Consider the following 18388-nt stretch of genomic DNA (forward strand, 5'->3'; position numbering starts at 1 on the left):
CTCTGAAACTTTCCAACCATTTGCCAAAGAGGAAAGCAGCAGATCAGAAGGTGCGGGCCTTGTTCTTTGACCCACCATTTTGAAAAGGCAACCCAACAGAATATGTAGCTGCCTTTCCAAATCTGTTGTACGATAGAAAAAGATTAAAGGACGGAAACAGACAGGGCTAGAGGAAATATCTGTGGCTTCCTTCAAGCAGAGGCAGAGGAACTGACATTTGTCAGAACAAAGGCTTCCTACCTACAGCTGCAGGATTGATTCTGCAAATACTTGATTCACACGTGCAGGAGGCACTTCCTGTTAGTTTCAAGAGTGAAAAGAGTCAATAAATCCAGCAGCTACAGCTGTTTGTTTCTTAGATGCGTAAAGATAGTTTAAAGAACAAAAACTGGTTTTTCCATTCTGTAAGCAGGAAATGAAAATTCAGATTGTAAGAGTGCACAGATTATTAGAAGAAAATTAAGGCAAACTTGTTTGGAAAACATGTCAACGGGTGTCAAACTGGCAGCCCACAGGCTGGATGTGTCTTGCACAGGCCACACCCACCCCAGCTCCAAAAATGAGGAAAATTTCATGAAATGTCATGTGATGGTAAAGTCACGCCACACCTGTGATGTAGCAGATTAGCTGGGAAATGTTGCCTTTATGCAAATGAATACCTCTTTATAGAGAGATATCTGAACTGGATCTGATCTAGGGGAGAAATTTATGTATCCATAATATTCAGGAGGTATGAGGAAACGGAACTTAATGAAATAATGGTTGGAACAACTGTTCTTCCCATATGACCATATTCTCCTCTAGAATATGTGGTGGATGAAGTGGTGGATAATTCATGGAGTGGGTCACGAGAGAGAGAGGGGGGAGAGAGAGAGAGAGAGAGATCGTAGGCAGACAGACAGACAGACAGACAGATGATAGAAATACGTAGGTAGGTAGTAGATAGGTAGGTAGGTAGATCGATCGATCGATAGATCAATAGATCAATAGATCAATAGACAGACAGACAGACAGACAGACAGATGATAGAAATACGTAGGTAGGTAGTAGATAGGTAGGTAGGTAGATCGATCGATCGATAGATCAATAGATCAATAGATCAATAGACAGACAGACAGACAGACAGACAGATAGATGGATAGATGATATAGACATAGATCCCATCTAGAAAGATGCAGGTTAGGTGAATTGGTAGGATGAAAGCATTCCGCCCTCCCCCGGTGGGTCGCCCTCTAGGGAGGCACAGCATGCCATGATTGCCACATCAGAATGAAATGACAGAGAGAAAGTTTTCTCGATGGGAGGACGACCTCAAATGAATAAAGGTCTCTCCTATTTATTGTGTTTTCACAGTTTTGACATGTGGTACAGAATAACTAATTCACGAACGTCACATACCTTAAGCCAGCACCATATAAAGCAAAATTCTCTTGTGGCTTCCCTATAGATAATTAATGGAAGCTACCTTCTTTGCCCCTTTCCTGGAATGTGTGTTTACTGGTGATTAACAAAGGAATGTGTAAGGCATATATTTCCTTATCATGATTCTGCAGGATGCTTGCTCAGCCTGGACTTTGCTGCCTGCCTTTCCATAGAGGAAGAATAAAGGTGTTATTCAGCACATAATTTAGGCTTAAAACATCACTCTCCAGCAATATTTTATTCCCAAATTCCAGTGCTTAAAAACCTATGATTACAACAGTAGGATCTATTTATGCCTTCTCTGGTTTGAAAGGGCATATCCTGAACGGCACAGAGATACTCCAGTAGGCATTTCCTAACTAGGGAAGCTGTGTGGTAAGTCTCAGTGATACTACTGTGTTCTCCTTTTGCCCTTGAGGAACAATGAAATATTGGTGAGGCTGAGTCAGCTCAGCTAGTGCGCACTTAGAAAGATCAGCTTCTGGAGGTTTGATAGGACTTAGTTGTGCTGGAAGAGAGAACATAAAGCTGCTGGATGCAGCCTTCAAATCTTCAGTAAACTTCTTTGCTGCCATTTTAGGGGTCTTCTGGATTTTTTTTTCAGTATAGATTTAATTTGGGGTGAAAATGTCCATGTGGCTTCTTTTAAGAAAGGCAAGCAGCACAGTATAGAATGTAGCCATTCTTCTCTAAGGACAAATTCCATACATGGCAGAAATGAAGAATTTATGGGCCTTTGGATGATGCTGAACAACATCTGAAAGCCACCCCCAGCCATGTAATTATTTTGGGAGCAACAATTCAGCAACATATAGGGGAAAGGGCCATAGGGGCCTTAATTCTAATAGATGGGGGTCCTTGCTTCACAGTGAGGCTTCTTTTCTTAAAGGACAAGATTTCCTTTTAAAAAGTTCTTGTTTTAAAATTTCAGTGGCTCTCAATCTCTCTAGTGCCGCAACCACTTAATACAGTTCCTCATGTTGGGGTGATCCCCAACCATAGTCCAGCACCAATTCTCCCAACAGAGCTTTAAGTTGATTGGCAGAAAGGTCAGAGGGACCTTCCTGCCAATCTGTAAATGCCTGATTGGTCAGATTATAAATATATGCTCTAAGATGCCAGAATAGAAGCTTTAGTTCCTAACACCATGAGAAATTTCTCTTAGGCCACCCCTGTGAAATGACCATTCAACCCCAAAAGGGGTCCTGACCCCTAGGTTAAGAACCACTGTTTTAGATGGACAACATTTATTCTGTATATTTAATTTTAAAAGATTCTTAGGTTTTGGGGAAGAAAAGGTTGTCCAGGAAAGCGATGACCTAATGATTGACACAAGAATTAATTAACTGTTGAAGACTTCCACCTTTGAAGAAGCTATTTCTAATAAAGTACTGGAGTTTGGAGTGACACACATAAATGGTTCCCATTATCACCCTTACTAATGCTAGGGTGAATCAGTGATTCATTTGGTTATCCTCCACATTACTAAGTATTATGTCACATGAACAAAAGTGAAAACAGTAATATATCAACACTAGCAGAATTCTCATTGTGTCTGCTTTGCCTTCTATCCTAAAAATGATGTACTTTCCAGAGAACTATTCATAGTAACCACCTTTTGATGATGAAAAGTATCTCCCTGCAAATTTTGTCTTGGTTCTAATAGTAGATAATATAGGTAAGGATCAAGTTCAAGAACATAAGTAGCTCTTCCCTTCACTGACAGCTGGCCATAATCTTTGTTAAAGAACAGTACTATTATAAATTGCCGCCCCGAGTCTACGGAGAGGGGCAGCATACAAATCCAATAAATAAATAAATAAATAAAACAATTTTTCTTTTAAAGGGGATTGTTCAGCATGTAGTTACTCAGTTTCTTCCAGTACTCTGTTTATGTTAAGAAGCACATCCTCTAGTACATGGGTCGCCAACCTTTCATAACAGGACCCCAGAAGTGGGTTAGCCCATGGGCATCCCCACTTGCACAAGCAGTGGGTGAGTATGTGTGCATATGCTCCATTTGCACAAGCAGCAGAAACTAAGCAGTCTTTAAATGAATTCGACTTCTGCTATTGAATTTTCTTTTCGGAACCCTGTTGGGAAAGTGGCAAATGCTAGTCACATTGTTAAATACATACTGTATTGCAAGCACCCAATTCTGATCATATGATCATGGGGAGGCTCTGACAGTTGTAAGTCACTTTTTTCAGTGCTGTTTGTAACCTGAAATGGTCACTAAATGAATGATCATAAATTGAGGACTGCATTACTCCCCACTATCCAGGGTGATCCGACATAAAAAAACATATACCCCCTCCCTGGTACAGAGCTGGAAGGGTTCTGATCTGATAGCTCTAACTGCTAGTTCTCTGCTTTACAAGGCAGAGTTCACCAGATCGAATCCCAGTAAAGGAAAGAGTTTTCACAATATTCTCTAATCTCAGACTCATATTTTTCTATGGATGCAGGGAGTCTAGAGGGAAGGAAGGGGATGGAAAAGCCACTGCCCAACTAGCACAAGAGATTTTGCTACTCCAGGCAAAAGCCAAAATGGAAGGTCCAATCAATCAAAATAAAACTGGAAGGGACTTTGGAGCCCTTCTAGTCCAACCCCCTACTCAAACAAGATGACATTTTAGACAAGTGACTGCCCAGTCTCTTCTTTAAAACCCTCAGTATGAAACACCCACAAGTTCTGAAGGCAAGCTGTTCCATGATTAATTGTTCTCACTGTTAGAAAGTTTGCCCTTAATTCCAGGTTGCCTCTCTCCTTGGCATCCCTTGCCTTCTTCTATCTAGAGTGGTTCTTAACCTTCTTAATGCCGCGACCCTTTAATTCAGTTCCTTATGTTGTGGTGACCCCCAACCATAAAATAATAAAATTATTAGGAAACTCAGGGGTAGGTTCTAACTTACTTCACTGTTGATTTGCTTCCTCCTGCGCTGGGCGGCTGCACCTGTGGCCGTGCATACACTTTACATGCGCACACATGTGTAGTATTGAATTTTTTTAAAAAATTGCAAAAAAAAAGAGAGGTAAAAACAAGATAGCAATGCATGCACAGTGCCAGAAATTTGGCTTCTGCACATGCACAGAAGTCCCCATGGTACAGATACCGGTATATTTTTATACACATACACACGTACGTACATACATACGTACATACAAAAAATAAAGGGGACACTCAAAGAACACACCCTTGATCTGAATGTATGAAATATTCTCATTGAATACTTTGTTCTGTACAAAGTTGAATGTGCACAACAGCAGGTGAAATTGATTGTCAATCAGTGTTGCTTCCTAAGTGGACAGTTTGATTTCACAGAAGTTTGATTTACTTGGAGTTATATTGTGTTGTTTAAGTGTTCCCTTTATTTTTTTGGGCAGTGTATAGGTTGAGAACTGCTGATCTAGAAGCAGGTGGGTGCATTTTTGTTTTTGTTTTTTTATCTAGGAATCCAAAGTCTTTCTCTGCGCCTGAAAGCAACTAGCCAACTAGAAATGCCAGATACTTTGGGCTCTGCTACCTAAGGAAGAAGCCACATTTTGCCTATTGGAATAACTAGATGGTAATCTGGACTCCACTGCAGATCATTGATTGATTGACTGATTGATTATATATCATGAATTTGTTGCAGTTTCTTAGCAACTCCATAAATGGGGGGACTTGGTGTAGCTTCCGTTCTGTATTTTGAATAATTTCTGCTTTAGCAGATTCCAATATTTTGTGTTTAAATTAATCAGCATTTCTTTGAGATTTACTTATTCAAGACTTGGGTTTGCCATCCTAGCTGGCTCAAATTGCTTTATAGGCTGCCCTGAGTCAAATTCAGGGTAGGCTATTTCCTTAAACTTCAGGAATCCTGCCACTTTCCTTTTAAAGAAGCCATGGATTTGGGGTTACTTAACAGATGGAGGCAAAGAATCTGAAGGAGGATAAACGAATTATACTAATAGAAAGGCCCTTTTAATTGTTAAGGAGATTAGAAGCTGGACCAAAAGAGGCATTCATCTCGAAGGTGACCTACCACACGGAATCAGAGAACCATGTAACTTTACACAGAGACAAAGGGGAATAAATCCTCCGGGGAGAAAAAAAAATCAACCAGGAACGCAGCAGGTATGGTTGCAAGGTACCGGAGCCCTGAGATGCGAAGGAGTTAGGTAAGGAATCCATGAAACATTTAGAGATACTGAGACAGCAAAGGAAAAGAGAGGGAGCTATAGTGCAGAACGCTGCTACTGTAGAATACAAGATCCCACTGAAGAACGCAGCTGATCAAAAGGCTATTGTGCCACCTGTCAACCCCCTTTCGTTGGGGCTTTTATCTAGAAGCTCCACTATTGGTTACAGGAGGCTGGCAGCTCATTGAAAGCTTTGTAATCCTAGCTGTGCTAATTAAGCAAGGCTGGTGCAGTGCTAAGTGCCTACTTCTCTTTCCCCCCCCATCCCTGCCGTGCTGTTCAGAGGAGGAGGAGGAAGAGGAGGAGGAGAAGTCAATGTGAGCAGTGCAGGAGAGAGCAATGCTGCCAGCTCAAGGAGGTGTGGAGGGCGGGGAAAAAGTAATGAACAAGATTGGTTTTATGGGCTGCAGATTAGATGAAGGAAAAGCTGCTGCAGGCAGACCTGGAAGTAGGGTATTTGCAGGTCACCCGTGGCTTTGACTGAGATGTGAACGCTCATTTGTTTTAATCCAGATTCCTCAATTGTGAGGCTGGGCGTAACATTCATACCTATTCAATAATAACTGGGAAAACTTAACTTTCGCCCCAGTCTTTAGGATTGTTTGCCGTCTAGATTGAAGATGCCAACCAATGGGATCCACCAGGCCTTGAAGATCCAGTTTGGCTTAATCAACTCTGACAATCGCTATTTAACGGCGGAGCACTTTGGCTATAAAATCAATGCCTCGGCGCCGAGTCTGAAAAGGAAGCAAATATGGAGCCTGGAACAGGATGGAGACAGTTCGGTGGTCTTCTTAAAGAGCCACCTAGGCAGGTACCTGTCTGCCGACAAGGATGGCAAAGTCTCCTGTGAAGCTGAGAAGCCTGAAACGGACGGGTGTTTTATCATTGTCACTCAGTCAGACGGACGCTGGGCACTTCAGTCAGAACCGTACAAGCGGTTCTTCGGTGGTTCGGAAGACAGGTTGTCCTGCTTCGCCCAATCCATTACTGAAACCGAGCTCTGGATTGTACATTTGGCCATCCACCCCCAAGCTAATCTTCTGAGCGTTAGCAGGCGAAGGTATGCTCACCTCAGCACCCAAGAGGATGAGATCTCTATAGACAGCAACATCCCTTGGGGTGTGGATTCGCTTATCACCTTGACCTTCCAGAACAAGAAGTATTGCCTAAGAACCTGCAACAATCGCTACCTGCGCAACGATGGTACCTTGGTCCAGGAGCCTGACCGCCATTCAGGCTATACCTTGGAATTCAAAGCAGGGAAGTTGGCCTTCAAGGATTGTGATGGGAAATACCTGGCCCCAGTGGGACCTACGGGCACTCTAAAATCTGGCAGGAGCTCCAAGCCAGGCAAAGACGAACTCTTTGATCTGGAAGAGAGTCATCCGCAAGTGGTTTTCATGGCTTCCAATGGCAGATACGTCTCTATCCGTCAAGGTAATCAATTCATCCCTTTTTGCTTTGTGGGGCTGCCCTTGGCCGGCCAATGCTTCCCCTCCATTGCAGTAACAGGCTTATACATGCCCAGTTGTTTGTCTATCTTGCAGCTGGGAAATGTGCTTGTATTTGCTTAACTGTCTGCCTGCACAATAGGGGAAATGGCAGTGTTTGCCATAATTTCTGGAGATTTGTTGACATTTGATTTTCTAGATCTTTTTGCCAGCCATCTTCCTATCCATCACTACATCTGTGTACTTGAATGGAAGGGGCACTACATTTTAATTTCATTACTCGGTAACAATCCTTGATTTCCCTCAGTGCACTGGCAGTTCGTGAAATGCGATAAAACTGTACCATAGTGTGCTTGGCATGTTGCGTGAATCCAGTCACTGTAAATTCTAAATTTTGGGTTACATGATGCATGAACCCTGACACTTACAGGCTCAGTCAACAAATCATAGCTTTAATATGAGGTACAGTAAGCCTGGGACTAGTGTCTGGGCTGTGAAAAGTACAGATCACCTCAATTGTACGAAGGGGGTTTGAATCCAGGAGGTATTGTCGGTAAGAGCTGGGCTTGGATTTAAGAATAAAGGACATTCACCAAAGTGAGCAGCCATAGAGTGTCTTGGAGCTTTGTTGCAGCTGTCAGCTAGTTGAGTGTTAAACTGAGTCTCTTCAGTCTGTGCAATATAATGTTAGGAACTCAGCATTTCTACTGCTGATTCTTTGACAAGAAAGACACTCTTGAGTCCTGCCACAACGCCTTCTTTTGAATTAACAAGTTGTTGCAAAGGTGGGATAATGGAGCCCACATCAGCCTCAGCTAAAGCAGCTTACGCCTGTTTTGGGGATCTCTCGGAATCCACTAACAGCCTGATGGTGAATCAATCTCTCCAAAGGCAAGCCAAATGCTAGGGGGGGGGGGGACAACTTATTTTCTGATAACTGCAAAGCATTGGGAGGATGCTAGTCTTCATTGAGTAACCCCCTGATTGTAGGCTTCTGTGTGTGAATGGAGAGGCTGCAACCTGAAATAAGTGTGAGGCTTTCTCTGTGTAGTAGATCTCATTAAGTGGCCTCATTTCTGTCTAGTCACAAACAACTGAAAAACTAAATAGGGAATAGAGGTATTTCTCAAAGTCCCGAGCCCTGATTAAGAAATGGCAGAGTTTTCAGAGCCCTTGATAAAGGACCTAGGATCTGAAGTGTTTATGGCGCACAAGAAACATTTCTCTGGTACATCATCCCGCCTTCTTTGACACACAAGAGAAAAGCCCATAAGGAAAGCAAATATGTCCCTGGATATCTCCACATCTAGCGTGGCATTCTTTGGCACAAGACCTGTTACATAAGTGTGATTTGTGCAGCAGCTGTCCCACAGCTTCTATAAATTTCAGCAGCACACAGACAGAAAATATGCTCATTGCGTTTAATTTAGTTCTGTGCCATTAGGCGATAATACTTAGAGAATATCTTCCAATTCATCCCTTACTGATTAAATCAGTCCAATTAATTCAGTGAGACCTGAGATCAGCTTTCCAGGTTATCTGTTTTGGGTGACGTCCACTGATAAAGCTCAGAGCCATAAAAATAGAACTCATTCCTAAATATCAATCTCATTTTATACTTTTATTTTAGACATTTTTCAAGATGAATCTGAGGGTGTTATTATTTGTTTGTTTAATTTTACTTTACTTAACCACCCATCTTCCTCTTATGCATTTATTATCTACTTAAGGAACAATTGTTCTAAAGGACAATTACCTGCTTAAATATAAATGCCCAACATTATTGAAAAGGCTTTCCTCTTTCATCTCAGAGCTGAATTTTGGGCTATGACAAAGCAAGTCTCATGAAATAACTTTTTCATTTGGCTACAGAATGACTCTTACGCGGTTATGGTAATTTGATTAATCATCAAGACAACAATAGTTTGTGCCTCTCTGGCATGGATTTCTGCTGCTCATCTTAAAGAAAATAATCTGTTTAAGAAAACTTTTTGCAGATTTAAATGTTCTGTAGTGCATTTTTTTTTAAAAAAAGCAGGAATATGACGCAATGTCAGATGCAAAGAACCAGGAACAATCAACTGAGCTCAAAGCACTGAAGAGTTTATTATTGTTATCTATTCCCAAGAATCTTGTCAATTAATGGTCAAAGCTCTACTAGTCCTAGCTAAGGCTCAATGGAATTCCCAGAAGGCTGAACTTAGGTATCTTGTGGAAGCGAAAAGATTCCAAACTGATGACTCATTTAATCCCACCTTCCGACTCAGTTTAGCTTGCTCATCTCCTACATATGAACGGTGAATTTATTTGCCTATCCTTTATCTCATGTCTTCTTCATTTCTTCCCTTGAACACTTAAATTCCTATAAACAACTGAACTATGTGCATAGAGTATTTTCCCCCCTATAACTGTTTTTTTTTTTAAAAAAAACCAAATGCCACTGTGAAGTTAATTCAGTAGCTTTTGTTTTCAAAGCGCAAGGGATATTTTTCTGTGGGCACCCAGAAGTGGGTAGTTTACCTGAAAGCAGGCGTTTCTAATAGAATCTTATTCTCACAGGCCCATAGGACAATGCTGATCCTCCAAGGGAAACGAGGACAAAGTCAACCACACAATTTCCAGCAGATAATATTTGAAGCACTTTTGTGTATGCACAGTTTCTTTCCACATTAGTATGTCTTCATTGACCATATAGATATGGTTATTAAAAGTTTTATACAGCTACCAGCTTAGTTCATTTCTGTTTCCTCAGGAAAAATCAGCGCTACAAAAACAAGAGCTTTCTTTCAAACAACATAGCAATTTAAGAATGTTTTGTACTTCTGGAATTTATTTTAAAAAAGAAACCCCACATAAATATTCAGGGGACATTCATACATAGGATTTTCCTTTGTGTTGCCTTCCTCTTTTTAATGGAGAAGAGCAGCTTATATTGAGTGATGAATCCAAAATTGCACCCTGTTAGCAATGGTGAGTTGAAAGCTATAAACAATACTTTCATCGCCTGCAGTAACTGAGTAATAATTACCTCTATTGGTTTGCCTCAGTTGGTTTGCCTACATGACTTGTAGGATGCATAACTTTTATGTTTGTCCTAGTTTTCTGCCAAAACAGAATTCCATCACACAACTTTGAGTTTTTCCCATCATAACACTGGGGAAATTATCTATTGTTTTATATGCAAAAGCAATATAGAAATACAGCAGATTATCCCTCTTCCCAAAGCTAGCAAAGATATCCATAATCAAATTGATGTCAATGCATGTTTTTTGCTCTCAGTCATCCCCATCACCAAATTTTTGACTGATTTTTCAAGCTCTGAAGTCTCCTAGTAGGAAGAAACAAAGTACCGCAAGTTAAACTTTTTGTAACATGAAGATCAAAGGGTAAGAAATCTGCTTAATTTCTGATGTTAGGGTTGATTTTAATGCTATAGAAGCAGGAGTTGATCTTTGTTACAACTGTAAGAAAAAATATTTTCTTAGTGTTCTTGTCCTTTATAAAAGACAATTGCTGCTTGAATAGATGAACCCAACCCATTTAACACATTATGCTAAATTGTCCATTCCTTAGCATAAAGAACAAACTTAAAAGAAGAAATTAGTTAGCAATTTAAAATGGTAATAACTGAATCAGCAAATCAAAGGAATTATAAATTGATTAAAATCTACTTGGAAAAATGCCCTTGCTTCTTTTCCCCTAGAAAAATGAAATATATACAAATCCTTATTCTTGTTAATGTTATTTTAAGAGTCCAGGTGGGTTGAATGCTTCTCTTTTTCTGATCTTTTGGATGGTGTAAAACAAACTGAAACTCCAGGCTTACAATCCAAATTGTACAATCACAATATCTACAGTACCATATTTTTTGGAATGTAAGAAACACCTTAGTTTTTTGGAAGGAAAATAGGGGAGAAAAAATCTGCCTACCAAGTATTCATCTGGATAGCATCCTTATTCTGGTCAGATTCAGCATTTTATTTTATCTCCTGGTTAGGGCTTAAAAAAATCTTTGGAAGGACCAGCAATGAAAAAATCTGCAAGCCAGTAAGATCTGGAAAGATTGTTAGCGCCTTGTTAAGGCTAATGAAAAAAACTACATTTATAATATAACACACATCCAAATTTTTAGCCTCTTTAGCGAGGGAAAGGTGTGTCTTATACTCCAAAAAATACAGGTAATAAAAGATTGCCAATTTGTGAATCGGAGTCCAATAACTACCGTTTTATGGCAGTGATGTATGGCAATTCACAGAGAATAAAATGTTATTTCCTCCATGAAAAGAAATTACTTGACCACAAAATTCTCTGGGAGTAACAGTTTATATATTTTATTCTACTCAGATGTTTACACATTTCCTTCTCCTATTTCTTGAGCAGGAGATAAGAACAAGAAAATGAAAAAAGATCTATATTTAATATAGATATATATTTAATATATATTTAATAATGTATATTAAATATAAAAAGATAAGATATAAAAGCCAAAAGCCAAAAAAAGGAAACCTACATGCCATAATTTCTTTTAATCGGAGCACTGAAAACTGTTGCAGATAGTCTTTATATGTTTTGAACTTATTATTTATAGAACTGTGTAGTTCATGAGGCCTAAAATCTTACTTTTAAAAAGAAAAAAGAAACAATGGAAATCAGTAGATACGCTGAAAACAACGTACACTAAAAGATCCAGAGAGCCTTAGAGGTTTCTCGATTACAGAACTCAGATCTCTCTTCCTTTGTTGCTCACTTTGGTCCCAGTGAAGCCAAGAATATAGTAGATCACTTGGTTTCTAAAAGCACATCCACACACAAACACTCTTAACGTAACATCAGTACCATGCCCCTGGCTTTCAAAGTTATCCTTTGTTTTTGATGGCTGAGCCAATTAACTTCTGGGTGAAGTGTGATGCAGGAGAAATAGCTGTGAAGCAGAGGGGGTTCAGTGTTCGAGTTGGACAGGGTAGTTCTTCCATTGGCAGGAAAACTTGCCTTATCCAGCATCCCAGCTTTCTGACTCTCCTTTTTGATGTTGGTGGAAATATTATGGATTATAATCCCCTACCCAAATTCAATCGTAAATATAGATGTGTATAAAGGGAATCATATATATTTGTATATGTCTCTATATATTAAGAGCCGAGGTGTCGCAGCGGGTAGAGTGCAGTACTGTAGGCCACTAAAGGTGACTGCTAGATCTGCAGGTCAGCGGTTCAAATCTCATCACTGGCTCAAGGTTGACTCAGCCCTCAGCCTTCCATCCTTCCGAGGTGGGTAAAATGAGGACCCGGATTGTGGGGGCAATATGCTGGCTCTGTTGAAAAGTGCTATTGCTAACATGTTGTAAGCCGCCCTGAATCTCAGGAGAAGGGTGGCATTAAAAATGGAAATAAAATAAAATAAAATAAAATAAAATAAAATAAATAAAATAAAATAAAATAAAATAAAATAAAATAAAATAAAATAAAATAAAATAAAATAAAATAAAATAAAATAAAATAAAATAAAATAAAATAAAATAAAATAAAATAAAATAAAATAAAATAAAATAAAATAAAATAAAATAAAATAAAATAAAATATTGTGCATCTCTGGGAATTGGGAGAAATCTTGCATTTCCTGACCGGTTTTGAAAACCGACTGAATTTACCGATTGTGCTAAACACTTTTTGTTTACTTTTGGCCCTATAATAGACCTGATAGGAATACAATAAATAAGTAAGTAAGTAAGTAAGTAAGTAAGTAGGTAGGTAGGTAGGTAGGTAGATAGATAGATAGATAGATAGATAGATAGACAGACAGACAGACAGACAGACAGACAGACAGACAGACAGACATACGTTCATTTAGTGACCGTGTGAAGTTACGACAGCGCTGAAAAAACCCTGACTGGGGACCGTTTTTCAGAGTTGCGACCTTTGCAGCATCCCCACGATCATGTGATTGAAATTCAGATTTAACTGGTTTGTACTTATGTCCATGGCAGCATCCTGCGGTCATGTGATCCCCTCTTGCAACCTCCTTGTCAAGCAAAGTCATAAGAACATAAGAAGAGCCGTGCTGAATCGGGCCAAAGCCCATCGAGTCCGGCATTCTGTGTCACATAGTGGCCCACCATTTGTCCATGGGGATCTTGAGTAGAAAGAGAAGGCAAAACTCTCCCTTTCCCTTGACCCCCAACAAATGGTACTCAAGGGAATCCTGTCTGCCTCAACCAACATAGAGGCGGCACATGGACATCAGTTGCAATAACCATCTATACGCTTGGCATCCATGAATCTGTCTAATCCTGCCTTGAAGCTATCCAGGCTGACAGCAGTCATGACCTCTTCTGGAAGTGAATTCCATAAATCAATGACCCTCTGGGTGAATTGTCCTTGATTTGTCCTCACTTTCTTACCTATGAGCTTTAGGGAGTGCCCTCTTGTCCTAGTATTGTGTGATAGAGAAAATGCCTTTTCTATCCCATGCGTGATTTTATACACTTCGATCAAGTCACCCCTTAAATGCCATATTTCAAGGCTGAAGAGACCAGGACATTGCCACCTAGTATCATAAGGGAGGTGTTCCATTTCCTTCATCATTCTTGTTGCCCTTTTTTGCACCTTTTCCAGTTCCGTTATATCCTTCTTGAGGTGCAGTGACCAGAACTGTACACAGTACTCCAAATGTGGTCTCTTTGGTCAATGGGGAAAAACAGATTCACTCAACAACCATGTTGCTAACTTACCAACTGCATTGATTCGTTTAACAACTTTGGCAAGAAATGTCATAAAATGGGGGGGACTCACTTAAGAAATGTCTCAGTTAGCAACAGAAATTTGAGAACTACCTGTACTCCCTCCCCTCTCACCCTCAGGGCCATGAACACCAGCTGTTCTGTGGGAAACCTCTCTGAAATAAGAATTTGGAGGGCAGACCTTCCCTGTAAACAATAAAATAATCTTAACGCCTAGATATTTCTTCTGTGTCTCTTTCAATTCACCTTGGTTCCCCTTCCCCAGTGATGGGATACGAAAATTTTCACTACCACATTTTCACTAGTGTGGGTGTGGCTTATGCATTTTTAAAAAACATCTTTCAGTGCAAATTGGGTGTTCTGGGGTGGAGCTCCATTTTCGCTACCCCACTGCGTTACCCCCTGTCCGGGCAGTACCCCACTCCTGATTATCTACTATATAAAGTATATGTACACACACGCAAGCACAGCTCTTCTAAAATTATACACATTCAACCTCATTTACTGGGATAGGAAAAACATACCCAGAACCCAGAAGGGAAAAAAAATAAAATAATAATACCCATACTGTGTACCTGACCAAAATTTTGCTACCGGTACTGCGCACCTGACCGTACCCGTAGGAGCCCACCACTGCCCTTCCCTCTCCCCCGTCTTGTCTACCAGCTTTATAGTTCATTTTCAGAAAGCCACTTCCATTTTGTTTCAATACAGTTTTAAATTCAATCCAACTATCACCAATTCACAAGTTGGCAATAGCTGTATGACATGCTGCAGAGAATAGTGTTAATGAAAAAAACAAAGTTTGGGAGAAAAGTTGTCCTATATTCTGAATGAACATAATCCATGGTGGCGGCCGCAGTGGGTTGGGGGGGAGGGAAATAGAAAATGGGAATTGTATGTGAAGTTAGGCGTAAGTCTATTCACATGTACTCGTGGCAAAGGAATGAATTGAAAAGCATGACTGATTTGATTGTTCATGGTGAAAGATTTAGAGAATTAGCAAAGCATACCAGGTTGATGAGAACATGAAACAGTGGACTTCAATTTTTTTAAAAAATTGGAATGAAAAAAAAAGGAAGTGAAACAAATGAGAGTGAAAGTAGGACAACTACAGGAAAAGAAAGGATGAGATAGATTAATCTCACAGCAGAATGAATGGCAACTGGACACCAGAGAAAGATGTTGCCATCTCAGCTTTTCCGTTCTAAGCCCTCTTCCTTCCTAGGCAGGTGACCTGGAGCTTTGCTATTACTAAAAAGTTGGGATGAATTCCAGAAGCCATGCTCTGCATGATTTCTGTACTTGGCTTGGCTCAGAGGAAGTGCATGATCATGCGACTAAGTAGGAAGCAAGGGATGTTTTGCACAAATGTGGAGTTGAAGAGCAATGGCTGAATGCAGTTAGAGCACTATATGATGGAAACAAAGCAGGCGTCCTAATTAATGAAAGGTTTAGTCAATGTATCACCGTTTGAATAAGGAATACGGCAACGATGTGTAATGTTTTCTTGATTATTTAATGTATTTATGGATGCTTGTAGTAACTGTAGAGGTATGTTGTTTGCAAACCTTTATGCAGATCTGTACATACAGCAGTATGCATGTACCTCAGACCCATTCCTTGTTACATCATGCAATCTAACATTCATAGCATATAATTCAGTCAACAATGCAGCAAAAACTATACCCAACATAAACAAATAAAATAATACAGATCTGTCAACAACATACCTCCACAGTTGACCAAAAGCATCCATAAATGTATTAAATGGAGTGTTCAGAAACTCCTGATCTTGCAGAACGTGGCCGCGAAGTTATCGTGGGGCTACCTAGATTTGCCCACATCTCTTCAACACTCCGCAGCCTGCACTGGCTGCCGATCAGTTTCCGGTCAAAATTCAAAGTGTTGGTTATGACCTATAATGTCCTACATGTCATCGGACCAGAATACCCCCAGGACCGCCTTCTGCCGCATGAATCCCAGTGGCCGATTAGGTCCCACAGAGTTGGCCTTCTCTGGGTCCCATTGACTAAACAATGTCGTCTGGCGGGACTCAGAGGAAGAGCCTTCTCTGTGGCAGCCCCCACCCTCTGGAATCAACTCCCCCCGGAGATTAGAACTGCCCCCACCCTCCTTGCCTTTCATAAGTTATTGAAAACTCATCTTTGTAGCCAGGCATGGGGAAACTGACATATCCCCCAACTATCTTGGTTTGTATATGGTTTGAATGGATTGTGTGATTATTTTACTATAAGGGATTTTAAATTGTTTTTTAAATATTGGACTTGTACACTGTTTATTATTGTTGTGAGCTGCCCCGAGTCTTCGGAGAGGGGTGGCATACAAATCTAATAAATTATTATTATTATATTATTATTAAATGATGGAAATATTATACACCTTTAAGCTGCGTTTGATAGGAAAATAGAATAATACCGTGTTTCCTCGATAGTAAGACACCCCCGATTGTAAGACGTATCGGGGGTTTCAGGGGGGTCGGCTAATATAAGCCGTACCCCGAAAGTAAAACATATGTCTTACTTTCGGGGAAACACGGGGTTGCCGCCTCCCTCTCCTAGCTGCGCGCCGCCTCCTGCCCACGTCCCCCTCTCCATACTTCGCCGTGTCTGCAGGAACGGGTGGTGGGGCGCCCCGAAGGGCGGCGCTTGAAAGCCACCACGGCGCCGTTGTTGTCCTCACGGCGCAAAGCCACACAGTCCCGGATCGCTTGCTTCCCCGGCCAGCAAGCCGGCTGCCCGGGAAAGCGGCGCGCTTTTAAAACGCGCATTTTTCAAATGTGCTGTTTTCCTAGGCAGCCGGCTTGCTGGCCGGGGAAGCAAGCGATCCGGGACTGTGTGGCTTTGCGCCGTGAGGACAACAACGGCGCCGTGGTGGCTTTCAAGTGCCGCCCTTCGTGGCACCCCACCACCCGTTCCTGCAGAAAGCCTGGGAAAGCGGCCAGCAAGCTGGCTGCCTGGGAAAGCGGCATGCTTTTAAAATGGGACTGTGGTGATGGTGTTGGGGGGGTGCGAGATAAGTGAGGGAGCCTCGAAACCGCTTGTTGCCTTCGTTTCCACGGGGCTTTTGAGGGAAATAACAGTCCCTCCTGGGGGAGAAGCAGGGGACAGGCTCTCGGAGCCCTTGAAAGGACCCCCCCCTTTCCACCCCTTGTCGCCCGAGATGAGGTCGGGGCGCTTCCTTCCCATTGGCGCTCTCTTCAGATCCTCCTCCCCTCGCTCTGGGTGAGCAGCGCGGCGTGGCGGCGGTGATGGAGGAGGAGGAAGAGGAGAAGAACGAGGGCGAATATAAGACATACCCCGAAAGTAAGACGTAGTGGGGCTTTTGGGGATAAAAAGAAAGTAAGACACTGTCTTACTTTCGGGGAAACACGGTAGGAAGTTACACATAAAACCTGAAAAATACTCAGAACAAATGAATTAGTTAGTCTACTTCTATGGAATCTTGAATAAATATTGGGAAATGGATGGAAAAAATTTAAGACATGCACTTGTTGATAGCAGGGTAATTGGTGTGAGAAATTCATTTTGGCTGACTAAAGCAAAAATGGCTGTGTGTAAAGATATACTTCCCACCTTGTTAAATGGAAACAAATCCTTAGTATGGGAAAAGAAACAAAAAAGTAAGTGAAATGCAAACAAAAACGAGAATTTATAAAGTGCATCGTAGAAACAGAAGAAGAGATAGCTTCAACACTCTAAGAGTGATGAATGAATGTGGATTGAATTCAAAATAAAGAAATTCATAGGAAAGAAATTCAAGAAGATGATTTAAGTAAGAACAACAGACCCCAAAAAAGTCATGATTGGATGGAGCCAATGATTTTTTTTCCAAAAGAGAGGTGAAAAGTTTAAAAGGCAACCTATGAACCTTGTACTTCAAGCAAGGAGATTTCTAGGATAAAAGGTGTGATATGCAGAGATGTGGTGTTAAATGTAAAGTAGATATAACAATTTCTCTTTCTTTCTCTTATCTCATGCCTTTAGTTTATTTACAGTGTTTTACTTTTTTTCCCCCTGGACGTTGATAACATTGCTTACCTAAGAAAGAGAGAGAAAATCTGTTTTGTGTTGATGAATAAAATATGCTTTCGGGAACGAAAGTGTAAATGTATGTTGGAAAGCTATGAAGCTAGCTTCTTCTTACAAGGAGGAGATATCAGTCTTTCACAATTTGTCACATTGGCAGTGTATCTAACTGACACCATTCTCAGCCAGAAGAGCTTTCTGAGAGCTGCCATTGCAACACATATAGAGGATGCCATTTTGAGAAAAGCAATATTATGGTGTCAAATCAGTAGCAGACAAAACCCACCAATCACAAGTAGCCTCAGTCTTTCTCTTTTTGGCACATTTGAATCATTTCCACCAAGGCTGCAGAATACGAGATACCAGTAAGAGCACAGCATATACAAAAACCCCTTCTTTGGGCTATTCCAAGAAGGCATTGGAGGGAAGGCATATCCCTGGTTCAGTGCTGCTGACAGGCACGATTCTTCCAATCTGTGTCTATGTGCATGTATGAATGTGGTCCTTTCCAGAGATAAGTGAGTGTGCATCAAATTAAACT

The 18388-nt window shown here is 40.9% G+C and overlaps 1 protein-coding gene across 2 annotated transcripts in view; it reads left to right on the forward strand.

The window, feature by feature from the left end:
• The first annotated feature begins 6228 nt into the window (after positions 1-6228).
• FSCN2 (fascin actin-bundling protein 2, retinal) overlaps positions 6229-18388 on the forward strand; it is a 37456-nt gene continuing 25296 nt past the window's right edge. For both annotated transcript variants that reach the window (XM_070735970.1, XM_070735971.1), the window contains exon 1: positions 6229-7048. In XM_070735970.1, the coding sequence (XP_070592071.1) occupies positions 6229-7048 (820 nt within the window). The remainder of the gene's footprint in view (positions 7049-18388) is intronic.

This window comes from Erythrolamprus reginae, chromosome 2, assembly GCF_031021105.1.
Source record: "Erythrolamprus reginae isolate rEryReg1 chromosome 2, rEryReg1.hap1, whole genome shotgun sequence".
Classification (NCBI taxonomy): Eukaryota; Metazoa; Chordata; class Lepidosauria; order Squamata; family Dipsadidae; genus Erythrolamprus; species Erythrolamprus reginae.